General features: G+C 34.8%; 4 protein-coding genes across 5 annotated transcripts; all 4 read left to right on the top strand.

Annotated features, from left to right (window-relative positions):
• Window positions 1–4276: 4276 nt before the first annotated feature.
• On the top strand, window positions 4277–11612 carry LOC110995964. 2 transcript variants are annotated; one of them, XM_022263435.2, is made up of 5 exons: window positions 4277–4523; window positions 8646–8732; window positions 9218–9297; window positions 9544–9674; window positions 11281–11612. In XM_022263435.2, exons 1-5 carry the CDS (start codon window positions 4425–4427, stop codon window positions 11415–11417), a joined length of 534 nt encoding a protein of 177 aa, XP_022119127.2. In that variant the 5' UTR covers window positions 4277–4424; the 3' UTR covers window positions 11418–11612. The 2 variants fall into 2 exon arrangements, with proteins under 2 accessions (XP_022119127.2, XP_022119118.2); XM_022263426.2 differs by having other exon boundaries at window positions 9203–9297.
• Window positions 11613–12735: 1123 nt separating this feature from the next.
• On the top strand, window positions 12736–13503 carry LOC110996004 (3-oxoacyl-[acyl-carrier-protein] reductase FabG-like). The gene has a single exon (XM_022263486.2). The coding sequence runs from the start codon at window positions 12736–12738 to the stop codon at window positions 13486–13488; it is 753 nt and encodes a 250-aa protein (XP_022119178.2). The 3' UTR covers window positions 13489–13503.
• A 3084-nt stretch (window positions 13504–16587) lies between these two features.
• LOC110995889 (3-oxoacyl-[acyl-carrier-protein] reductase FabG-like) lies at window positions 16588–17717 on the top strand. Its single transcript, XM_022263286.2, has one exon. The coding sequence runs from the start codon at window positions 16611–16613 to the stop codon at window positions 17364–17366; it is 756 nt and encodes a 251-aa protein (XP_022118978.2). The 5' UTR covers window positions 16588–16610; the 3' UTR covers window positions 17367–17717.
• A 3886-nt stretch (window positions 17718–21603) lies between these two features.
• LOC110995906 (WD repeat-containing protein 74) lies at window positions 21604–26175 on the top strand. Its single transcript, XM_022263312.2, has 8 exons — window positions 21604–21771; window positions 22072–22226; window positions 22948–23182; window positions 23686–23857; window positions 24458–24550; window positions 24700–24898; window positions 25485–25648; window positions 25962–26175. Exons 1-8 carry the CDS (start codon window positions 21708–21710, stop codon window positions 26155–26157), a joined length of 1278 nt encoding a protein of 425 aa, XP_022119004.2. The 5' UTR covers window positions 21604–21707; the 3' UTR covers window positions 26158–26175.
• Window positions 26176–27064: the final 889 nt, after the last annotated feature.

The following is a 27064-nucleotide window of genomic DNA, read 5'->3' as shown; positions in this document are numbered from 1 at the left end:
GACGCGCGGCGTTGGCACACGGCCCGCGTCTCGGTGACATGCGGCGATGTCTCGGAATGTACAAATGACGTCACTGTAGACACAATTTGTTGCGGGGCCCGCGGGGCGGGCGGGTCGGATTGTATGACGCTATCGGTGGCGCGAGGCGATGACTCAACGCTCAGGAATGCGGTCTCGGCCGGCGTAACGTCGGTGGCACGCCGCGATATCGCCGCTCCGTTTGATGACGTCACGGCCGACGTAGTGACGGAAACTTGCGGGGTGCGGTGAGGGAGGGCTATGCGTACCGTTTTCTTAATCCTAGCCGCTGGAGTTAGGTCACGTTTTTGATGCGACGGATGACGGTCCCTGGGGACTTCTAGGGATCGGCTGCGGCTCGTCTGCTGCGAAGCTGGCTCCGCAAAGCTGTACAAGCTTGACGCAGCTTGCTGCTTCGCTGCGGGCGAGCTGTGCGCTGTGTCGCGCACTTGGAATGATGGTCCGGTTGTGGCGGCGGGTGCCTCAGCATCCGCAGGTGGCCTCGCTCGACTGGCATAGGAGCGTGGGCGCTGCGGGCGGGGCGGCTGCTTATCATCGCCGATCTGCGGAGTGCGCTTCATGTTATAAAAATAAAAATAACTTAACTGAAGCCAGGAGGCTGTCACGCACGACCCGAAACTACCGGTACATTGCGCGCTCCACCGCTTTTCCCGAATCCCAAAGGGTTACAGGATAGGCGGCGAGCGGGCGTCACCAAATAGTAGCTTCAGCTGGTTTATGACTGCACCTCAGGGCAACTATTACGTGCTTTTCAACAAAAACCGGGATAGTTAATAAAAATAAAATCGGGTCCGAATGCGCGCAATCGACACGTGCGTTGCGTTAGACAGCCGGACGGCGACCGACCAATTACGATAACATTAAAATTTGTTTATTATTTGATACAATTCTAACAGATGGCGCTGAGTTAAAGGTAGTTTAGTTTAGGTCCGTGTCGTGGTACCAACGTTTCACATAAGTTCTCCTACGGTTTCCCTTGATTAATTTACTACTATGTAATATAACAAAAACCTTAGCCACAGCAACGCTTGGCCGAGTCTGCTAGTTATTAAATAAAGCAATACACCCTATGTACTTTAGATATACCCCGCTAAAGTTTAAATATTAAGTAGTAATTACTTCTATTACACAAAAACAAATAAAACCCAATACATAAAATATTTTATAATCCCATATAAATCATATAAATGTATTTACCTAATATATAAATAGATCAATACGCCAGTTTATAATAAAACTAATTATAAATTTGTTGTTATCAACACTACTACGCATCTGATTTAATCTATGATCAATTCCAATATTTTTCCGAATAAAAGACAACACGAAAAAGAAAAGAATTATTCGTTCACGCCAAAAGTTATACGTCAAACTTGACGTTCGACATTTGCGATGCCCGTCGAGGATTGAAAAGCATTAATCAGTGTTAACAAGCGCACAGTTTGTAAACACGTTCGACGGTTTAATTGCCTCGCTGCCGATTTGTTGAAAAGAATTCTATTTAGAAATTTAAGGAGTAGCTTCCACTGACATCGATCTACTTATCAACAACTAACTAACGTTGGGGACATAGATTATGTAGTTTGGAGTTAAATTGTCCGAGGATTTCTGTACGTTGTTTAGCCAGTGCGTAAATCTTTAAAGGAATAAATTTTATATAATTTTTTTTTATTTTATTGATAAAAGCTTGCCAACGCTTGGCACACTGTTACATCGCTAAAAAAATCACAAAATACAATTTTAAATGTGACAAGCACTTATAGGCAAACATGACAAACACGAAGATATCTAAATGAGGCTTAATTATTATTAATTATAAAGATATTAATAATTCCACCTTGATCTTCTTTCTTTCATGCCATTTGGTGATAGAGATTAAACGGATTTCAATGTTTTTCATATTAATAATTAGATACTTCATGATGTATTGGGAAGCGTGAGAATCTTTGCAGTTACAAAAAAAATCGTAAGACTAAAAACTTGGCGATTGAACACTGATAGAGAATTTACTGCCAGCAGCTTCTCGTCCATTCCCCTTATATAAAAGTAATTTTATTTACGATTATAAGTGTGTACTGTGCTGATACATGATATGACTAGAAATTTGTTTCTATATCTGGTAGTTGAAATGAAATGAAAACAAATGAAATCGTTTTTTTGCTAAGATAGTGGTACAATTAGATACATTAATTATAAAAATCCGTACAATCCGCCATAAATAAATCGGCATGCAAATGTCATTAATTTTAATATGTCACATAATAGAATCATTAACATATTGTCCTAATAATAGGAAACTTAAGTTAATTAGAATTGGTGTCAAACTTATGATCTAGATACTCGCCCACGCTTAGGTACATAAAAGCACCTTGCCTTTAAAAACATAAGCCCCTTCCCCTTGAAAACATTACATGGCAGCGATCTATAACTTCTAGGAAGGAAATTAAATATATATACTTAGAGCCATGTCGTAATAATTTTTGGAATATAGCGTGGTGCAACATGCAGGTACCCGCAGCCGTGTTGGATCCCTCGGTATTTACAAGCAAGTTTCTTTATATGCTATAAATAATTTTGGATGCTTCTTTACAGTCATAACTGCTTCAAAGTTCTGTCTTCTTAGTACAGTTTTAATGAGCGTCAATCCTTTAACAGGTATTGGAGCATAAATACAAAGCGAGAGAACGCACATGTTAAAGTTCAAAGCGTTGAGTAAATATCGCACGTAAAATCATACTTTATTTGCGAAAGAAATAGCATTTGGACTAAAATGTTTACGTTAAGGGGATAAGTAAAAAAATAAATGATAATTTACGGTTTCTATTCTCATCAGTCATCGGTAATAGATAAATTATATTTACAAAAACATCATCTGTGAAAATAAACAGATTATTAAACTGTTTAATTTTTTTTGAATTGCGGCAAACCAGCCCACGGGACGCCCAAAAAAGCGCATTCGTCACAGCATATATATATATATCTATATTACAAGTAATGTACTCCGAAACTATTCACCCAAAAAACGATAGTAAAAATACAGTAACTACTGTAAATCGGTTGAGTCGGTTTACTGACGATAGTTGAACGTGACAACGTCATAAGTATATTCTGATATTCCATCAGTATTGAGGTTGCATTTTTCTAAAGATAATTTTTTATCTTTATTTGATAGATACTTCGTATGGATATAAAGAAAGAGGTAAATGGAAATCACAATTGAATTGATCAAGTTACATTTATTTGTATGCATAAATACAATTATGTCAATTTATTTGTCAACGCGGAGGCCGATTGTGTCTCTTTGTCGCTCATTCCGCGCTCTCGCTTGCACTTCAAGCCTTAAGTGGAACGCCTCAGAGCGAGGTCACGCCGCATGCTACATGCTTTTTCGTGCGTGAAGCCGGCTCCATCAAATTGTAAGACGTTGTCACGTCAAAAATTAATTGTGGAGGATAAAATCGCGAAATAACGCCATTTGAAGCAAACGAAATACGATAACAAAATTGAGGTTTCTGAACCTGGGGTCTGCCCCAAGAGAATACTCTGTAGACCAATTTGCGCAGATAAAGAGGTAATCGCCGAAACTGAAGCATATTTTGAGGCTAAATACAAATCGTACTATAAATATGGCAATGAAATTTTTTTATATAGATTTGAATAATCAAATTTAATTGAATTATAAAAATTTTGTTTCAATACTAGCCTTCGAATTTTTCAGCACACTTAAGAACGCTAAGTATGACTCCAGTATGTCAAAAACGTATTGGATGTTGAATTACGTAAGTTTGCGCTAAGTTTCGAATTTGAAACTCACCCATACCCACACAGTCAGTATTAAAAATTATGTACCAGACCTTAGGAGCTGAAGAATTCTTCAAAGCATCGAAATAAAGCGCCTTATTTTATATGATTATCTTGGAATTAAATTGTGTTATAATTCTTAAAACAACAACAACAATTAACCCAAAGAATGACAATTATTTAGATACATTATTGTAACATATTAGATATGAAGTTTTTGTGAGAAATAAATAAATATTATTATAAAAGATATTGTTTTTGATATTATATAATATACAAGCGTGTTTGTAATAATTTACGGTGACATTGTTAATTCGTTTAATAATAAACATGCGATTGACGCGCAAATATTATTTTGTATATTTTGAAATGAGTAAGCGATCGTAGACTTAATAATTGCGCTTTCAATACAATCTAAAAATAAACGCGTCTTGCTGTCTATGGCTCCAGTTGCCTGGAGGCGGCCATCACGAATTTGACGTCTCGTTTACGTTTTCCCGCCTATTTGACAGATATAAAAAATACTTTTATAATCTGTATTGGACATTGGCGATTTTATTTAATAAAGTTTAAGTGTATTAAAAATGTATTTAAAATTACAAGTATTACTTTTGATAGTTTTGTGCTTGGGAATACAGGGAAAGAGTTCTGAAGAGCGGCTGGATACTCGCGGTCATGTTAAGGTATATTTTTTATTTAATTAATATTATCTATACTATTCTGTGTATAAACAAATTTTTTTGTTAATTAAAAATAAATATCAGATCTATTAAATATAATATTAAAATGCAGTAATAACATAAATGTTTGTTTGTCGAACGATTGTATTTTATGGTCATTTTAAAATAACTATTTTTTTTAATAACGTAGTAATAAAATGTGGCTTCAACGTTCTAATCTTATCCCTGAAGTCGTAGGTTCGTTCCCCAGCCATGCACAATTGGACTTACGGGCTATTGGTGTATGTAACATTAGTGCGAACGTTTAAGAAAACATACATATTGATTGGAATGATTCTTGGTTTTCTCACCTTAGGTTACCATAATGTAATTTCATTCGGAACTCTTTTTTGAAACGTTTCTGAGAATATTCTATAGTCTATGATCATCATTTTTTTTAAATTTTAATTAAAAGGATAATATTTACTTATTTAAATATATATTATAATAATTATTTAAATCTTAATATAATTATTGATTAATTATGAAAGAAGATAATGCATTAACAATAAAGGATAAATTAAAAGGCAGGAGATTTTAGTCGGAAACGGAACATGTAGTAATTCATTAATTCAGAAACGAGGTGCGGTCATACTCGGAACAAGAAAAGAAAATATGGTCGAGGTCACCAATATCATAACCACATAATATCACCACACTCACAAAATGATCATCATTCTACGAGCTACATCCAAATCCAACGATTACAAACAAAAAAACCTTTTTCGAATCACCTCCCCAGCACTACCCCTAACCCATAGATAATACATAAAGCGAATAATGCCATATCAAAATTAGATTAGTGTAACCACATTCAAGCGGGAAAACGAGGAATATGAATTTAAAATGGAAGCTATTTTTATTAATTTATCAAAGAATTGGGCGTACTTTTATGTTCAGCCATAAATTAACGCACTATATGACAAAAAAAATCAACGTATCACAAAATGTTGTACTAACTGCAAAAAAGTTTTGAAAATATTTTTTATTACCTATTCGATTTATGAAACCCAATACTGCCATGCGCCGTGCGGTGCCGGCATATAAGAATCTGTTTGTTTGAAGTACCTTATGTCAAATTGATTCGGAAATAGTATTGATACCTTATATACAATATATTTAGTTAATAAATAAAATGTATTTAGTATTTTTTTACGATGCGCGCGCACACTGTCTCAAAAAACCGATAAGTACCCTGAAGTTAGGTATAGTCAACATTTTAGTTATTTCAATTGTTAGTGTCGTTTATTATTCGAATTTAGAACAAGGCGACAGATAAAATTGTTGAAATTTTTTTTATCGTTTCGCCAAAGAAGTTAAAACTTCTAACCTGTGTGCATAAGTACACATACGCTTTTTTTTATCATATCGTTAGTTTTTATATTATTAATTTTGAAGTTAAACTTTTTTAGGCGTACGAGGGTAAATTTTTTACGGAATGTCACGAAGATGTGCAGCGTTTTTGTCGAAGAAAAGGGAGAGAGCGATTGAGACCGATTGAGAGAGAGTGAGAAAGGGGATCGAGAATACACGCTATTGGTTGATATATTCGTTTAGTAGTTACATGTCGCATAACGTCGTGTGCAGAAAACGCACATTTTTTTATATTATCATAAGCTAGCACGTATAAAGCGATCATATACTGGTACATGATCATGTATTGGGACTTTTACCTCAGTAATAATTAATTTAGAAAGAAGTTTTACTTCTGACTTTAACTTTGTAGGCACGCACTTTTTTTGTTGTCTCTACTCTATCAAAGCGTGCCAAACGACAATCGCTTATGATTTTGTTGAGAAATATTATAAATCACAATAATTTCGTTCTAGTCGTGCCAAGTGACGCAGATTGCTTATTTTTGATATTTTCAGGGACATTGCATTTTACAAAAACTAGGACATTGTTTTTGAATGCTCTAGAATGAAAAACACTGCTCTCACAGACAAAAACACACGTAAGAAGTCGCTCGCCACCCTTCAATACAATAAAGTGTTTTGATTCTGATCTCTCTGATCTCTGACTTTTGGTGACTGGTCGTACTTGAATTCGTGTATGCGGTGATATTAGTTGCTACGTATTTGCGTGTTGTTCTCACGAGTATGTAAGTGCGTGCTCCTATTTCACCATGCCTCCTGCTGATAGAGTAGTAAGAGTACAAATCTTTGTTTTTAATTTATTTTATTATTCTTTATTACTCAAGATGTCATAATGTCAAGATGTAACATGGTTGTACCTCCATACAAACGTTGTGTAAAACAAAAAAAACTTGGCTATTAAAAACAGTGGCTTTATTTTTATTGCCAAATCTTCTCTTCCGTTCCACGCCCCTGCTTGGAACTGGATGTAAATATAAAATTAGAATTATTTAAAGTATATTTTGACGTTCATAAGTGTACATTATGTTAACTTCATGAATAAATGATTTTTGATTTGATTGATTCATGAATCGGCGGAAAATCCATCGCTTACAAGACAGTAAAAAAAACATGTGCCTTGACTTATGTACACGCGTGTAAGCATTGTACCCAGCCTCCCCCAGCTTCATTAAACAGGGCGAATTGGCCGATGTGAATGGCCCTGGCTGAGCGAAGGTCCATTCGACATAATTTGTGGCCGCAGAGGACCTTGAGATATAACGGCTGATCGCGTGGCTGGATGCGGACAAGGCTAAGCTGTTACCGTGTCCTGCCTCGGGCGATTGTTGGTGGTGCCGTGGGGTTTTAGTGGGTATGTATATGTATGTCCCACATAACCCTCACCACCAGGCAACCGTGCCGCGGGAGTTGTTGAACACTTGTTGGAAGTTGACTCGGCCTGGATACACCTTTCTTCTCATTCGGTTCGCTCTTGCCAGAGCGGTCGTGATCGCTATGTAGTAGAAGTAGAAGGCGCAGATGTGATGCGCATCACGACGCTCCGCCACCGCTGCCTATTGGAGGTCATCCTGCTGCACTGATTCAGTGTTTCTCCTACGACTAGCGCCTTCTTAGGGTACACCTAAAGACACTGATGAAAATGTTTATGGATGGCGCCTGAAAGTTTATAACTTTATCGTGTAACATTGAAACTGCAGTAAGTGCATTTCTCGCACTCAATACACTTTGGCATAGAGCCAATTGTGAAATAAATATAAAGTTGTGGCTACTATGACACAACATATGTATTTCATTTATTGACAAGATGACCTGGTGTTTGCATCACTTTGTATTTGTGTCAAAGTTAATAATGCATTGTCAAATAAACCAAAGACAACAGACCTCACTACAGCTGTCACAAATGTTTGAAGGCTAATAAATATATGACAACCTAGCAATGACAAGCGGCCGAATGACATTTAGGGCATGTTTCACAATGTCCGGATAAGTTCCAAATAAGCTATTTATTACTTATTCATAGGTTAAACTAGTGTTTGTTGCGTTTCACGACTGTCAGATAACGCTATTCGTCATGAAACGCGAAGTATCTAAATGGAACTTTTATCGTTCGAATCATTTGTGTTGCATAGCTAGTTGGAACTTAATCCATACATTGTGAAACGGGCCCATAATCTCTTGGAAGATGGTACGGGCTTTGGTATGATGCTTGTGTGGACACGTTAGCCCCATTTTACATCCCTCGGACAAGCAAAAAATTGCGTCCGTACAAAGTACACGTGTCAGAAATGGAACTTCTATGTAAATTAATTATTATTTAGGTAAAAGCCCCAATAGATGATCATGTACCAGTATATGCTAAATTTATACGTGCTAAAGATAATATAAATATGTAAATAAAAAAGCTGCGTTTACTGAACAAGACGTTAAGCGACAGAATTGCCATGTATATGTTACTACTAAACGAATACATCAGCCACTACCGTGTAGTTTTTCTCGATCTCCCTTTCTCACTTTTTCTCAATCGCTCTTTCCCTTTTTTCGTGCGTTTCATTCATAAAATAATTATCCCCATGCGCCAATCTTTAAGATTTAAGATTTTCACTTGAAAATCGCACGGTTTTTCTGTTTCTCTAAGGTGGGTTACCCAAAAAGGCTACATTACATACTGAAGACTGTATGTGGCAAAATTCTAATTAAATAAAATTTACAGAGCGATGCAACAGCGCTAATATTTGCTGACGAATTCAAGCAGACAATAGAGAAATATCTCTTCGGAATATGCCCGCAGCCATACAAGGTAATTATCACATTTATTACTTTTTTTTAATGTAATGTAATAAATCAGTGGCGCTAAAACCTCTTTAGGTCTTGGCCTCAGATTTCTGAATCTGTTTCACGATCACTTTTTATTAAACCGAATAAGCAAGTAGGTGATCAGCCTCCAGTGCCTGACACGCGTCGCCGACTTTTTGGGTCTGACATGTCGGTTTCCTTACGATGTTAATTGTTGCCTATTAGATTTAAAAATGATCATGAAACAGATTCAGAAGTCTGAGGCCAAGACCTAAAGAGGTTTTAGCGCCACTGATTTATTTTTAATCAAAGAAAAGTTTTTTCGGAATCTACAGATCCCATTTACCCAAAAACCATGTTCACTTTGAATTTGGCTGACAATTTTTTTTTTTAATTTTTGTTAATTTTTTTAAGTTCTATAAAAAAACTACAAAATTCGTTTAGCCTCGTAAAACTAGAATAATTGCGAAATAGGCCCGTTGGTTCCAGATGCCGCTGGGAAGTAAGACGAAGAATGGGACCACCTTCTCCTGCGACCTCGATACGGATCATCAGGATTTAGCAGCAAGGTACCGTTTAATTAATATTGAAACGGTTTTCAACGTCCGCTGTTTCTGTTTCCGCTATTTTTATAATGTTTGTAAGAAGCTACAACCATTACACCATATTCCACACGACATCTCAAGTAATTAATAATAATTATAAAAAAAAATACAGCGTGTTGCCAAATTTAAATATAAAATATTTTATTACAGAATTATGTTATCAAATTAAAAGAAAATAAATTTGAATTTGTAAGTAATTAAATATTTCAGGCTGGCAACACTCGCCTTACGGGCTCATTCGGCATCGCGTTCAGACTGTCTAAGGCTAGGAGCGGCGCTGGCAAACACGCTCGGAGATTTGGCGCGAACAGCTGCGAACCAACAAAATATGTTTCCCCCTAGTAAGTTCAAAACAGTTCTACAATCTTCAGCTATCACTGCGATGACGACATGTATACCTTCTCGGCCTCAGGAAGTGTTTAAGTATTGCGTCACGCAATTTTTGGACATTCTTGACCCCCCCCCCCCCTCGTTACACCTAAATGTTACCATTAATATGATATAAAGTACCGGAAAGTCGAAAATAATATTAACAATAACGCGTAATTAAATCTCCGCCCCGCATCGTATCGTTTGAACCCCAAAACTCCCGCCCCCAAAATTCGTTACATAATACTTTTATTTATTTCCTGATTTCCTATATTTACATTAACTTAATATTAATACAATATAAAACAAAGCTAAAACATAATACGAAATTTGATAAATAAATAATTAGGAAGGTTTTAACGGTGGAAATCGTAAATATTAAGTAAATGAAAATACTAAAAACGATAATTAAACTTTCCAATAAAAACTTTTGTTAGCCATTTCATATATTTTTATATATATATAAGGCTAATAAGCCTTCAGAAATTTGTCGTAGTTGATGAGCTGCGATGTCTTTGGTCTGTTTTACACTGTATTAAACTTAGACACACATATGTAGGTGATACAAACGCCAGGTAAACGTGTTAAGAATAAATCAGTTTAATTGCAGCGTTTAAAACGGGTCTATTTTTATATTTATATTTAATTATAGTATTAAAAACACATGTATTCCATTACAATGGCCCATGTAAGGACATTCCTTCCGGCCATTATCGCCAGCATGCTGTTATGGCTAACCACACCTGCACAACTAATATAGTTATTATATATTATATTAATATAATATATGAGTAATGCATATTTATTTTATATTGGGTCAAATTATCCAACCACACACATTCTTCCTTTAAAAGCTATGTTTAAAAATCATGATGTAACGCAGTCTGACATAATATGCCAAAAATGACAAGAATGACATCTGTACGTCATTTGACTTTTGAGGCAATTTTTGCCGCGCACTTTATAGAACTAGTCGGCTAGTAAAATATTTTTGAAATGATTTGACAAGAATAGGCCGTAATACTCAAAGGAGAGAGAGAGTTTTTGAGAGCGTCCATGACCGCATCACTAAACATCTGATGAGTCTATACCGTTTACCCAATGTTATGAATATATTTTTTTTAATTTTTATAATTACTTAACAGTATAAAAGTGGTATCATATATGTGGTAGAATACAATATTTATTTATTGCGCTATCGTACACAAACATGACAATTTATATTACATTAAATACAGCCAGCTGTCTACTCTCCATCCATCTTCATACACGAATTTTCGATCAGGTCCCATGTCCTGACACGAGTTTAACACTTTTTACCCATTTCAAAAAAAGTGTACAACGCCGCTAAAGAAATTTTCAATTCAAAAATACCTGACAACGGTTGCCCACTGAAGTATTTCCGACCCATGCATGGAGTTACTCATAAGTGCCTACCTATTCATCATGAAGAGGCTGGCACACTCCTGGCATGTGGAGGTAATAATCAGATGAGCCATCTGCCCGTACGCCATCTATTCTTCTTCACGCTAGGTCTCTCTGAATAAGACCAACTAATAACTTGAATATATTTTCTAGCATCAGCGGCTGAGACGAAGAAGAGAAAGTTATCGAAGAGTCAAAAAATGCAGATAAAAGCTAAACAGCGTACAGCACTCGCCGTGAAGAAGAAGGCCGCTGCCGCCGCCGCCGCCGCCGCTAAGATGACGTCATAATACATTTATGACGTCATGGACGCCTTATTAACTATTGTAGTGTCAAACTCGACATTTTTTTCAAGATATTATATAGATTTAACAATACTTAAGACTGAGAACATAGAATTCGGGCCCTGGGACTCGAAGAAGTCTATTTATATTATTTTAATTAACTAGTCAGATGCTAGATTTTCTAATAAATAATCGAATCACCCAAACGTTGTTTCATTATTCTATAATCTATATACAACTTAACTACAATGGCCGCCATTGCTCCTCCTGAGAAAGTACTAAGGGTTATAATAATAATAAAGTGGAACATTTAATTATTACAAAAAATTGCGTGCGTACAGAGTACACGAAAGATCTGCATTTAAAGTTTTAATATGTAACTACTGAACTAATAGTGTGTAATTTTTCTCGATCACCTTGTCTCACTCTCTCTCAATTGCTCTCAATCGCTCTATCCCTTTTCTTCGACAAAAACGCTGCACATCTTCGTGACGTTTCATCCGTAAAAAATTACCCTCATGCGCCTAAAGAAGTTTCACTTCAAACATTGCCAAACCCACTAGGGTTTGGGCGTTAAGTTACAGTATTTTAAAAGAAAGGATAATAAGAAAGAACTCGCAATCAGGCATGGAGAGTGACCATGGGCGACGGTATCACTTAACATCAGGTGAGCCTCCTGCCCGTTTGCCCCCTGTTTTATAAAAAAAATACTAAGAAAAAGACGTTGGATTGATGCCCTTTAGTTTTGGTTTTTTATTATTTAATGACATTATCTACTTTAACATTAATAAACTTATATTAGTTAATAATTAGAAGCACGAATCAAATGTTTGCAATCATCACACTTTAAGCCAAAAATACTATTTTTCCTACACTCGTAAATATATATACATTATATATATATCATTCTCGTTTCCGATTATGTCCAATTAGTGCGGTCAATATAGACATTTGATATAACAATGATTCCCGGAAAGCCAAAAACTGGTGGAGAGCTAGGGTTTACCATTACAAAGTTTTAAAAACCCCCATCGATCCTATGTACGCTACAGAAGTTATTCAGGGTCTAAGGTCAAAATCGGAGGATATTTTTTCTTGAAAACGCTTTACCAAAATATGTTTAAGTAGAGAATTTTAAGATCCACAAATTTGGCTAATTTCAAATCACTGCCAACAACTCTTTTGTCAAAGGACAAACTGCACGTTTACAAACATGAGTTTACAAGTGCTATACATCTCAACAACTTATTATAATAATATAACTTATATAATAGATTATCAACTATATAAATGTATGATACACACTTACGTGTACAATTAAACCATGAGTTTTAAAGGCAAGGTAGTGCTCATAACGGGTGCCAGCTCCGGTATTGGAGCCGCGGCGGCAATTGAATTCGCTAAAAACGGAGCCAGTGTTGCCATCGTAGGCAGGAACGTGGAAAAATTGAACAAAGCCGCCGAAAACTGTTCAAAATATTCAAAACCGTTGGTAATTAAGGCCGACGTACGCGACGACGAAGAATGTAAAAAAATTGTTGCATCTGTCATAAAAACTTTTGGAAAACTCGATGTGTTGGTGAACAATGCTGGTATAATGCGACATGGATCCATTCTCGAAGGTAACCTCTTGGAAATTTATGATGAGATCATGAAAATTAACGTGCGAGGGCATCTTAAAATGTCCTCTCTCGCAGCACCATATCTGGTCAAGACTAAAGGTAATATCGTTAATATATCAAGTGTCGCCGCCTCATTGACTCCGAAAATTAAAGGTGTTACTCCGTACTGTGTCTCAAAGGCGGCGTTAAACCATTTTACACGCTGTGCGGCTGTGGAGTTGGCGGGTGAAGGCGTACGAGTCAACACAGTGAGCCCTGGGCCAGTTATAACCGATCTTTTGGAAAACGCCGGCATGACAAATGTTAACATAGAAAATTTTGGAGACATTATGCCTTTGAAAAGAGTATCGCAGTCTGTGGAAATTGCGGATATGATATTATTTTTGGCAAGTGACAAAGCTGTTGGCGTGACAGGAGCGGAATTTGTTGTTGACAACGGGTGCATGTTTCAATAACTAGTTAATGTGTAAATTTGTTTTGCTATTTGTATTGATGTTTAAAATATTATGGAGTAAAAATTTGTGAAATACTTTTAAATTAATTAAAAATATTAATTTTTATATTTCTAACGTCCGTCACTCTTCCTAATCCTAATAACGCGTAAAAAAAGAGTGTGTGTGTATGTACACGCGTTAGCAGTTATACTTCTTTGGCGTATGAAAAAAAAATAACTTGAATGCAATAGTGATCAAAGATAAATATTAAAATCAATCAAAAAGATTTTAATTAAATAAATAATTTTGAATTAACGATGTAAATAAATTATACATACCGACAATTAAACTATAATCTATAAATGCATTCGAAACAGTTTATACAAATCAGTTTTATCACTAATATTCAATATATATAGATATACTAATAAATTATTAGTAAATACTATCACCGTCGTATATGAAATTGATTTAATAAAAACACCAAAATAATATTTATTTATTCACACTGTTTAAATGTTCTGTTACGAAACACGTGTTTTAAGTATAAAAATACTAGAATATACAACATGAATATAGTTATCGATTTTCATGCAAACTAGAACTAACTTTACGATGTCGAATTAAGGTGTTGGTGTGCGCGCGCATCGTATAAATGCACTTTCATCATTTTTCTCCATCCCGCCAAAATAAGTATACAAGTAACTTCAAAAACTTGACGCCATCTTGTCTAGAGACGCGTTTTGGCGGGTTCTTGAACGTATTAGATACCTATTGTTTAAATTATTCTTTAAACGAAATAAAAATAACAATATGTAGGTTCGACTTTTATATTAGAATTAAATAACTGAATTTTTTTATATAATTGTCAAATGACTTATGTAAACTTTTTTTATGACAGACCTGAGGTCACCACGGTAGAAATAAGTACTATTCCGCCAAAACATTTTATTTATGATATAATACTAAAAGTTATCTACGTATAAATGACATCCTCCGTCTTCGGCAGATCAAGCTCATGTCTGAGAGTTGTGGTCGACAGGTTTCTGTTCATCACCTCCATAATAACTGTGTATAGATGATGACTTTTTGATTTTATCAGTCCATGTGGTTGGTGAACGGCCACACGATTTGCCTTCCACCAATCACGATCAGTTCCTCCAAGTTCTCATCGCATCTGCTCATTGTAATTTAAATGAATTTAAAAGAAGTTCTAAAATCCGACTATAGCTTAACTATAGAAACAGTCATGGGCACATGCATACTTCCATGTCTATCATATGGATGCCAAGCGTGGATTTTTAATAAGGCGTTAATAAATAGGATTGGAGTTTGCCAAAGGGTTATGGGCGACGACGATGTGATACGAAACCGTGCATAAATAAGAGATCTTGTAACATATTTTTTTTATAGAACAGGGGGCAAACGGGCAAGAGGCTCACCTGATGTTTAGTGATACCGCCGCCCATGGACACTCTCAATGCCAGAGGGCTCGCGAGTGCGTTGCCGGCCTTTTAGGAATTGGTACGCTCTTTTCTTGAAGGAAAAAAAAAAGTTTAGATGTAAATGGGCCGGTCACATTGGCGGCATTTGTGACTGCCGAATGCCGGAATGGCCCAGTGGGAAGAAAAAAGAGAGGATGCCCACCAAAAACTTGGGAAGTTGAAATAGAAAAGATAGCGGGAGAAAATTTAAAAAACTGTCGCGAAGAATAGGGACAAGTGGAAGAATTTTCAGGAGGTCTTCACTCCGTCGAAGGTCGAGTACTAATGAAATCATATGACATAAACTTCGTGTCACTTTAGTGTACTCGAACAAAGGCTATTTTTATTATATTAATATGGTTTACAGGCGAGTCCCTTGGGTCAGAATGGATTTTGAATGGTTTAGATACCAATTACTCTTTTTTTCTCTTATCTATATTTAGAAAAAGCAAATTGGTGGGAAGGTATCTTAGAACCCTATTGTGGTACAAGTGGTGTGGCACGAAACTCTAGCGCTGACCGTTATTGCGCAGAAGTAAAAAATAAGGTACCTGAGGGGGGCTAGCGGAATGAAGAGCGTCGATTGGCTCTCCAGTCGCATTCCGGCCCCCGCACCACAGTTCACATGCGCAGCAATCCTCCACGTATCGGCCAGCGCTAGACTTACGTGCCTATAACAGTATATAAATGTAGAATATAAAAAACAGAAAAACAAAAAATTTATCAGTCAAAACATCGGTCAGCTAATCGTGACATTATCTATGGTTACGTATGATCAAAAATTTGACAATTAAAAGTTTTGAAATTGATAGTGTTTAATTCGAATTTCTTATAGCTTATCGTGCCGATAATATCATTAAAAATGTCACGACCAAGACGATCGAATATTTTCCGATAAAGCAATAAAATATGATATACAACAAATGGGTGGGCTGATTTTGAAGAGTGTTTTAGTTGAATAGAGAATAGTTAAGATTATTTACAATTAGTTTGAACTTTTGTATTTAATGGTTTGCTCAAACAGCCAACGGGGTGGGGATGCAGCAGTTGTACTGTAGGTACTTATTATTATTGTGCATGTCTGGTCATGGTCAAAAATGGATTGAGATAGGTTATTGGGTTTGGGCGTTAATAAGCATCAATCTGCGCATTTGTGAAAAGTCAATTTGCGCATCCGGCCTACGACTTCAGGGATAAGACTCGTACGTTAAACAACACACGAAACAACGGCGGATCCAGGGGGGCCATGGAGGTCATACCCCCCCCCCTGAGTTGGTTCCAGGACTTAGGTGGACCACTAATTGAACATAATGATTTTATTTCAATATTTTTTTACCATACATATTTTATGTAACCACATACCTTCAATATTTAATAAATTTATTATAAAATAATAACATTGATGGCAAACGTATAAGTTTGCCCCCCTCCTGGCGCCAAACCTGGATCGACCCTGGTCTCGAAATTTGGTGGAAAAATAAAAGCTAATAAATTAAAACAAAGCCGCGGACGACAAACTAGTTTTTAAATTATATAAAGACTTAAAACAAGGCCAGCACTTAATGACTTGCGGAAATTCAGTAAAGTAATTATCTTAATAACTTATCGCAATAGATTATCTTCTATATAAATTCATTGCTGCCTGTCTGCACTGTAATCATGAGTTTTGAAGGCAAGGTAGTGCTTATAACTGGTGCCAGCTCCGGCATTGGAGCCGCCACGGCAGTTGAATTCGCCAAAAACGGTGCCAGTGTTGCCATCGTAGGCAGGAACGTGGAAAAATTGAACAAAGCAGCCGAAAACTGTTCCAAATATTCAAAACCGTTGGTAATCAAGGCTGACATAGGAGACGACGAAGAGTGCAAAAAAATTGTTGAATCTGTCATAAAAGCATTTGGAAAACTCGATGTGTTGGTCAACAATGCTGGGATGATGCGAAATGCGCCTATTTCAGATGGAAACTTCTTGGAAATGTATGATGAGACCATGAAAGTTAATGTGCGAGCGCATCTTAATGTGACTTCCCTAGCAGTGCCATATCTGATCAAAACTAAAGGTAATATTATCAATATATCAAGTGTCGCTGGCTCCTTGGCACCGAATATTAAAGGTGCTACCCCATATTGTGTCTCAAAAGCGGCGTTAAATCATTTTACACGCTGTGCAGCCATCGAATTGGCGGGTGAAGGCGTACGAGTCAACACAGTGAGCCCTGGGCCAGTTATAACCGATTTTATGGATAACGCTGGTATGAAAGATATTAAGATAGATAATTTTGGCGACTCTATGCCATTGAAGCGTGTGTCGCAGTCTGTGGAAATTGCGGATATGATATTATTTTTGGCAAGTGACAAAGCTGTCGGTGTGACAGGAGCGGAATTTGTTGTTGACAATGGTTATCTGATCAAGAACTAAATTGTCATAATTATATTATACAATTGTATGTAATAAAAATATATTTTACACAAACAAAATTTATGCTCGTATATTTTTATAACCATAGTCAAATATTCGCTTCTATTAGCTATATTTTTGGTCAAAACAAAATAATTACGTATATAACATTACAATTATATTCATACCTCCCTCGGACATGGCGCAGAGATGGCGGTAGATAATAAACAACAATATACTTGTTCCTCCAACTATCTCGACCTTCCGACTAAAGTCTTTGAAAAGCGACTTAGTGCATTACTTTTGGAAAAAATGTTCTATTCAATAAATGATTATTTTTGCGACATTGTAATTTATACAAATTTAATAAAGTATGATATATACGATACAGATAATATAAGAATTGACTCTAACTATTAATGTAAAATGTAAATTAAGATACATTTGCGCGCCATTATGTGTGGCAGAATATGCGAACGTCTTACGATTGTACCACCTTAACATTTTATACCATTTTCTTGCAATACATAAATTATTATTATTATTATCATTAGTTTCATAAATAGAGACTCTTGGGCATAATATAGAAGTGCACAGGTGTTAATTAAAAATTAATTTACGCTTAGTAGTAGAGGTAACCCTTGAGCTGGTGCGTTCCTGTTCAACGCAAATGAACAGGGGGAATCCTGCTTTAAGAGCGAACCAATTCTTAAAAGGCCGGCAACGCACTCGCGGGCCCTCTGGCATTGAGTGTCCATGGGCGGCGGTATCACTTAACATCAGGTGAGCCTCCTGCCCGTTTGCCCCCTGTTCTATTAAAAAAAAAACTGAAAAAATTACACTTAAAGTTAAACATTACTAATCAATTAAACCAATATTTAAAATCATTTGTTTAAATACAAATATTATCTACGATAAGTACATCAACAATAACGCAATGTAATTTCTACACCAGTTAAGTAGTTAGTAAATGTTTATTTATCTGCATCTGACTCTGGTTATTATATTATTATCAATCTGAATTAAATATTTACTTAAATCCAGGACCTTTTGTGTGATCGTATCCTGATCGAACTGCCTTTCACCAAATCGTAAATAGAGTAATCATTCAATCACATTGTGCAGCAGAGCAGTAGCTAGTTTATTATAATAATTAATGTAGGAAGCTACAATAGACAGGTTCTCATCCAGGTCTTGATATATTCCGTAGTTGGCCGATCTTAAAATTAAGCTTATCAGGCATAGGATGAGCAGTGTTTGCCTAGTGGCTTCAGCGTGCGACTCTTATCCCTGAGGTCGTAGGTTCGAACCTCAGCTGTGCACCAGTGTTGCCAGATCAGGAGATTTCCCCCTAGATTTAGGGGTTTTTCAACTAAGTTAGGGAAAAATTTAGGGGGAAATTAAAAAACGCGCTAAGTAGGTATAGTTTTATTTTGTATTATATATTACGTTCCTGATTTTGGAATATTGTATGTGTTATTTTTTTAATATATTTTAGTTATGAAAAAAATTATATTAATATACAATTACAAACTAAAAATATATCTAATAACTAACCTTAAAATTTAATTATTAAAAAATATTATTAAAAGGAGTCCCTTTAGGCAAGGTTCCGAAGATACTAGCAGCGTTCCCCCTTTGAATAGCTAGACTTATTCTTTGTGCGAGGTAGCTGCCAGCTCTTCGTTCTGGAATTAAATTAAGTAAGAATAGTGGTAAACCTTACTAATTGTAATATTCGTTTGAGCTGTCAAAGAAAGAAGTGATTTTTATTATATACTAATTCTAAAAATCTATTACGATAAAATTTAGTAATAACACAAGAATTATTTTTTGTATTTGAAGGTTTATGATTATTCTTCTGTACTAAAGATACATATTCTATTCCAAGTGTCGCATTGGCTTTTAAGTTATTCTCATGGTGACTCAGGTTTCGTGGCCACGTATGTCCTAAAAATGATGATGGGCGGAGAAGGGTCTTTCTCAACTGGTGAGCCCTCACCTAGGGGAATTCTTGGGGGAAATTAAATTAGTCTAGGGGTATGTCCTCAAGACCATCTGGCAACACTGCTGTGTTCGCTCGTGTGAAGGAAAATAATATGAGGAAAGCGGCTTGCCTTAGACCCAAAAAAGTCGACGGCGTGAGTCAGGCAATTCACCTACTTGCCTATTAGTTTGACAAAATGATCACGAAACATACATAAATCTGAGGCCCGGAACTAAAACTTGCAGCGCCACTGATTTATTTTTATCAGGTTCATAATCTGCAAATCTTTAAATAAGACAATTTTTTCTTTGTATATATGCCTCTCTCATTTCTGAGCTTTATGGCCAGCAAGTAAGCATCCGAAGCTGAATATCTGTTTCCACCGGTTTCTGTCCAGTGTCTCTTTTATTAGTTTACAGTTTTGAGGATAATCTCTATAACTTGCTCTCATCGAGCGAATATTCAATGTCAAACGCAACTTAAACCTTGAATAAACGCCTGTGCACTTAACGGGCCAAGAGTCTCTGGAACTTTATAAATATTTTATTACTTGTGATATAATAATAATAATAGCCTTTATTATATAAACACTCATCATATTACATAAAATTGTGAAATACTATATACTGATAAACACTGATAATTGATCAGAAAGACGGTTGAGTTCTGTTTTAAAGCTCGTCCTTAGACAAAGGCCTCTTCTAAGAGCTTACTCTGCTCGCAGATTAGCCACATAGGGCCAACTGCTCTATTAATACTAATCTTCCCATCTTTTTATTTGTCTTCCTCGATTTCTTTTGTCTTATCTCATCTGTATCCTGTCCATTTCCATTTCATTATTAAGTAACAGCATTACATATGTGATGTATTAAATGGATTAATAATTTTATTGTTATTAACACTTTTGTATATAATAGCTTCACGTTCAATAGAGCTTCCTAGGTTGCGTTGTCATTATTTTTACATAATTACATAGTATAATCATTGTTGCACGTAGAATATTGATGGATTGTGTCGTGAAGCAATCTATCAGATTATATTTTATTTTATTTTATTTATTTACTAGCTGACCTGGCAAACGTCGTTTTGCCATGTATATCATTTATAATAGAAAATAGGGGGTGATCGTAGAGGGTTGAAAATTTAGGCTTGTATGTATTTTTTAATGCTGTTGATACAGTTGTTAAAAAAATTAAAAATTTTCAAATTTTTTTTTAAAAATATTTAGGGGCGGACTACCCTTAACATATAGAGGGATGAAAAATAGATGTTGTCCGAATCTCAGACCTACCTAATATGCACACAAAATTTCATGAGAATCGGTTAAGCCGTTTCGGATGAGTTTAACCACAAACATCGCTACACGAGAATTTTATATATTTTTATTTAATATATAAGATTAAGTTTACGACATCATACCTAGTATTAAATCTACTGATTATTTTACAAAATCTTCTATCAAATATGTATGAAAATTAGAGTAAACATAACTTCTACTATGTGTAATAAAAGAAAATCACTACTGTTGACGTAATCACCAAATAAGAAAATCAAAGCCCCATCACTGCCGTGTTATTCTTTTAAGGGGATGGTGATTCAATTTTTAAAGGCAAGCTTCCTTTATTAAGGCAGAGTATTATTTTGAGGACCATAAGTTTGATAACAATAATTATAATTAACTCAACTTATTTATGCCTATTTTTATATGGCTGGCTGATATGATCGATCTTAATGTACCAATATCTTAACAAATAAACGATTTATTCATTTTATTTAAAATATGAAATTATTTTTTATTTGTTTTTTTTAAATGTATGGATATTAAAATTTAATTATGCTCCCTTTAATTATTTCCGTAACAAAAGTCAATTTACATATAATTTCTTGCAACTTGCTGCTGCCAGCGAGATCGGTACCAAAAATGAGCTTTCCTTCTTCGAAATTTCGAAATACGAAAAAACTATACACAATGGGATCAATATAAATGTCGCAATTGAAGTTATCAACTATGGGTGCTGATGTTACACGGCTATTTACAATATTTTAATTAAGTGCCGTCAGGTTGCCACAAATACCATTTCATAGTCCTTCATTTTATGAATCTAGACTAAATATTTTAAATTCATCAGTCTACGTTATATTATTTAAGTATAATGTTATTTTACCCAATTATATTATGTACCATCAGAAATAATGTAACTTTTTTACACTTTGATTTGCATGTTATCTGGATTTTGACTGTCAGTTGTCACTTAGACAGTAATATCTTGAAAGTTGAAACTTCATTTTCACGTGGTATCTTGGGAATGTGGTTATTGTTAATTCCATAAACATAATTTTAATACTACTTTATTAAAGCTAATGGTGTATTAACAATGTTGTTACTTGAGGATAAAGAAATTGATCTATTCGTCGCTAGCCGAATCGGTTCATTTAAACGTATGTATCAAACAAGATATTAAACAATATGCGGCTGATAGCAGCCGCACAATTGTTTATTTTTAAATATTTTTGTAAAGTATTTTATAAAACTTACCTAAGCGAGTTACAAATCTCCTTATTTCATTTTTATTATAAGTGATATTATCCCTGAAAAGGTTGTTGTACAATAATATCTTACCTTGGCTAGTCAATACATATACGATATGATATACTTTACTGAGTTATGAGTGTTAGATAAAAACTCCTTCGGAATTTAAAAATAAACAAAACTGTTCGAACAATATCTTTTACTTGCAGATGTCAAATACCATACAGATGTAGGAAAAAATACAAAAAAGTGCATTGAAGATTTGGTAGACATAAAATCATTACAAAAAGATGATTCAATATTGTGTATGGAATGGGGGAACAAGGAACAAACCGAGATATTATTAGCACGAAAAAATAGAAAGGTATGTCCTAATTTAGATTTTAGCAATGAAAATTGAACCAATTAGGAGGATTATTAGGAGTGTCTTTATACATATGTATACTTTTATTCACATATTAGATTTAAAACGACATCTATAATGTTGTGTACATGATGTGCAATATACTGTTACTATGTTGGCATTAAAGGAAAATTTCAAATGAGAAAACTAAACATTGTATGAATTCCTTAAACTTACTAGAGATATTTCTTCATCTGGGTCAATTACCAATACTATTCTTTGAAGGTAACATCTTCACTCAAAATGACTATAGTTTTTCTTATGGCACTGACTGTCACAGTGTGCCACCTAAAGCCTGCACAAATCTACCTCAGCCTTTTGGCCATTTTTTCATAGTTTTCATTGTTTACAGAAAGGAAAATTTTATTTATTCATAGTCTTTCAATACCATAATGGGGCATTGGCCAGTCAAGTTTCTGTTTCATTGTCAGTGTTCTGAACCTAATCAGGTCCGAACACAATGTGTGAGCGCATCTTGACTTTATCCTCACAATGATTTTCTTTACCATTGAATCTTATTGGTATATATATAGCAAGTCTATTGGTCAGATATAAAGAAACTTAAGTAGTAGTAATTTAGACCTGACATGCAATTGTAGTCTCAGGGCATTTTATTGTACTGTTCACAATTAACTAAATTCAATTTCACATTAAAAATTAAATATGATGTTTTACATTTTAGATTGAAATCTATGACACAGAAATAGGCTTTAGAAAATCATATTCAGTTAATTTCGGAGAGGGTAACATTATTAGTGTTGCCAGATGCAGTAAAGGAATATTAGCTGGTGTTGCCAGTGGTGTGATTCAGATTTGGGATGATAAAGATTTTGAAATAGAAAATCCAATTGTTATTCAAACTGGAGGAAAATTAGATAAAGTTAAAGTGTGGAAACATGGTGATATGTTTGCAACTGGTAAGTTCATAATAAAATTGATTCTAAATACCTGATGAATTAGCTATCAATTATGGCCATAGCAAAAAAACTTGGTCCATTGCTTGGAGTTGATATTTGATAAGTACTCTATGATTCTGGAATTGACCAATCACAACTCCACAGCCCAATCAGTAAAATATTATATAATACTAGCTGACCTGGCAAATGTCGTTTTGCCATGTATATCATTTATATTAAAAAAATAGGGGTTAATAGTAGAGAGTTGAAAATTTAGGGTTGTATGTATTTATTAATACTGTATCTTAAAAAAAAATCTAAAAATTAAAAAAGTAATAATTTAGCAACATCTATTTATAAATAGATGTTGTCCGATTCTCAGACCTAAAATGCACACAAAATTTAATTAGAATCGGTCAAGTTGTTTAGGAGTTTAACCACAAACACAGCGACATGAAAATTTTATATATTAGATAAAATTCTGATCCTACAGTGAAAGATCATTTTTTCTGTTAAAATTACAGGAGGCGAGGAAAATGACTTAAAAGTATGGAAAATAGATGAGGAAAAGCCTATCTTTATAGCCAAAAACCTTCCTCATGATTGGTTGCAATTACGGAGACCAATATGGGTCACAGATCTTACATTTCTTGAAGAGAATTTATTGGCTGTTTGCTCAAGACATGGATATGTAAGGTAAAATGCATATAGTTCAAAGTAGCTAGCTCCAACAAGCCAATTGGTCTTATATTTATATTAAATATTTTATATAGGAACTAGCTGCCCCCGCGAACTTCCTTTCTCCTTTGTTTCACAAATTAATTTTATTTATACTTTAGCCTTAATAACACGTGGTAATCATGATATTGAATTGTAGATTATATGACACATTTATTTGTCGGTTTACCATAGCAGTGCCATCTATTGATTACTTACTCAATCCAGTCTATAAGCATCGACATCTGTTAGAATCTTTTGGAATTAATTATAGACAAAAAATTTGCAATGAAATAAAACTGTGACTATAAATAAAGATCTAAGCTTCTCTATCTCTTAAGTTGGACCAGACTGCTCATGGTGTGCCAATTTAATTTAAAATCGGTTAAGTAGTTTAGGAGTCCATCGGGGACAAACATCGTGACAGGAGATTTATATATATTAAGATAATATATAATAAAATTGTCACTATCAATTATTGTATTGGTTAGCAATTTAGGTTCACTTGTCATTAATGCCAATATCTAATGTCAGGATCTGTTGTTTGATTTGTCAATTATATTTTTTTCCATATTTAAGATTATATGACACACATATTCAACGGAGACCAATCACTCACATTGAAACCCCAGGAATGGCTGCCACCTGCATTGCTAATGGATTTGATGAACGGTGAGTAATCCTTTTGAGACATACAGACTAAGCATACATATATATAACATTACTTTTGTTTAGTTAAGTGAAATATATGTGAATAAAATATTTATTACTTAGAAAAAATGTTTTAAATATTTATATATATATTTAATATATATTTTCAGACAAGTTTTCGTTGGATTCGGTAGAGGGCACCTCCATCAAGTGGATTTCACAAAATCACGACTGGACAAAGGGTACAAAGGTGCAGCTGGGGCTATAACTAGTATTGCACTGTGCGAGCGGGATAGACTGATTGTCAGTTCCAGTTTGGATAGGCATTTGCGTGTGCACGAAAGAGATAGCAAGAATTGTGTTTATAAGGTAATTTTTTAAACATACACTTAGAGGTCCTAGTTTTAATATTCGGCAGAAAATAGTTGATTGTAATAATTGTTATATGAATATGGTTGCCATACTTCTGCGTTTATGAAAGTAAGCCTTTTTCTTCGGTAATTTAATTTTGAACCTCATAGCTTATCCGTCATATTATGCAACTATTTAACTACAATCTATCTCATATCCCATGTATATTATTCATATAGTATCTTATATAGTTAAATCTCCTGTCACGATGTTTGTCCGCGATAGACTCCTAAACTACTTAACCGATTTTAAATTAAATTGGCACCGTGAGCAGTCTGGTCCAACATAAGAGATAGGATAGCTTAGATCTTTAATTATAGTCGCAATTTTATTTTATTGCAAATATTTGTTCATACAATTCTAATAGATAGCGCTGTGTTAAAACTACCAACGTTTCACATAAGTTCTCCTACCGATTCCCTTGAATAGTTTACTACTATGTAATATAACAAAAACCTTAGTAACGCTTAGCCGAGTCTGCTAGTTTATATATGTAATAAAAAATTTTTATTATTAGTTGATTACATTAAGTTTATTTTTTCAGCAATACCTAACATCGAAGCTAGTACAAGTTTTGGTACAGTCGCAAAGAAACACGGCCCTCAAAGTTGTTGTTAAAGACGAATCTGACGTGAAACCATTGGAGACCGTAAAATTGGTCCAAACAGACGAATTAGATGAGATCTTCGAAAATATGGAAACTATAAGGTATTTATGTATAACTCTTAACTTCTAGTAATATACGCTTTTCGTTTAAAAACTTTACAGTTCTCGTTATGTAAAACAGATGGCGCTTTATCTAAAAATACGTTAAATAAAATTTTAACAATGTAGTTTATGTATATTGAAACAGATGGAGTTAAAAATCAATTCTAATCTTTTTTTTAAGCTTGTTTTTTATTTGTGATAATTAGTCATAAAATTATGTGTTACGCACTAATTTCCTATGAAGAAAATTTAATATATATTAAATATTTATACAGTATAGATTTAATGAACTATTCTTGACTTTAATTTATAGTGAAACAAGAAAGAAGCCCAGTTCAGAACCACATGAAACTGAAGCGAAGAAACTGCGGCCATCACTAGAGGGCAGCACGGCTGATACAAGTGAAGATCCGATTCTTAAATTACTTAAAAGTACCGAAAAGACCAGGAAAAAACGGGAGAAGATCAAGCGAGAGAAGAAACAAAAGAGTCTCTTTTATAATGCTTAAAATAAATTTTGCTTTAGATGACTTTGTTTGATTTCAAATACTAGTCAAATGAAAAATATACATATTTTTTGGTGTAACAACGATGAAGAGACCACTCTTAATTTGTTGTTTTTTTTTTTTTTTATAGAACAGGGGGCAAACGGCAGGAGGCTCACCTGATGTTAAGTGATACCGCCGCCCATGGACACCCTCAATGCCAGAGGGCTCGCGAGTGCGTTGCCGGCCTTTTAAGAATACCAATTCTTAAAAGGCCGGCAACGCTCTTTTCTTGAAGGACCCTAAACAGAAATTTACAGACTTTAATTTGTTACAGACAAATCTAAACCAGATTCACCAATGTAATCTCAGTAGAAAATCAGTTCAGAATATCAATTTTATTAAGGCATGCATCATTCAAACACAATGTTACTAATAAATAAATTAAACATAGGCAGCAAACTATACAGGGCGTCCCACGGCGATGCCACATGGAGGGAAAGTACCTTAAATATTAATGATAGGATATTTTAATGAAAGAAGACATCGTATTTTTATGTTTTTAGTTTCATTTAATATGCTAGGTTATTAAGGAAAAAATAATGCTTATGAGTAGTCCTTTCAAACGCTATTATAAAATACATGTAATTTTACTGTCACATTTGGCGGGTGCGATTCCCGGTCGAGGTAGGCGATTTTAAAAAAATCTGTGAATGCAGTTCTACTTATTATTAAAAATTAAACAATGTCATTAAACAAATCCTATCATTAATATTTAAGGTACTTTCCCTCCGTGTGGCATCGACGTGGGACGTCCCTGTATTTCTGCAAAAGAAAATTAACAACAGACCATATTATTCTACATTATTAGAGTGACCTGGTTCAACAAAATTGACCTAGGCCACATCTAAACAAGAATAAAACTAATAGC

The sequence above is a fragment of the Pieris rapae genome, chromosome 24 (genome assembly GCF_905147795.1).
Source record: "Pieris rapae chromosome 24, ilPieRapa1.1, whole genome shotgun sequence".
NCBI lineage: Eukaryota > Metazoa > Arthropoda > Insecta > Lepidoptera > Pieridae > Pieris > Pieris rapae.
This window is presented reverse-complemented; position numbering and strand designations above follow the sequence as displayed.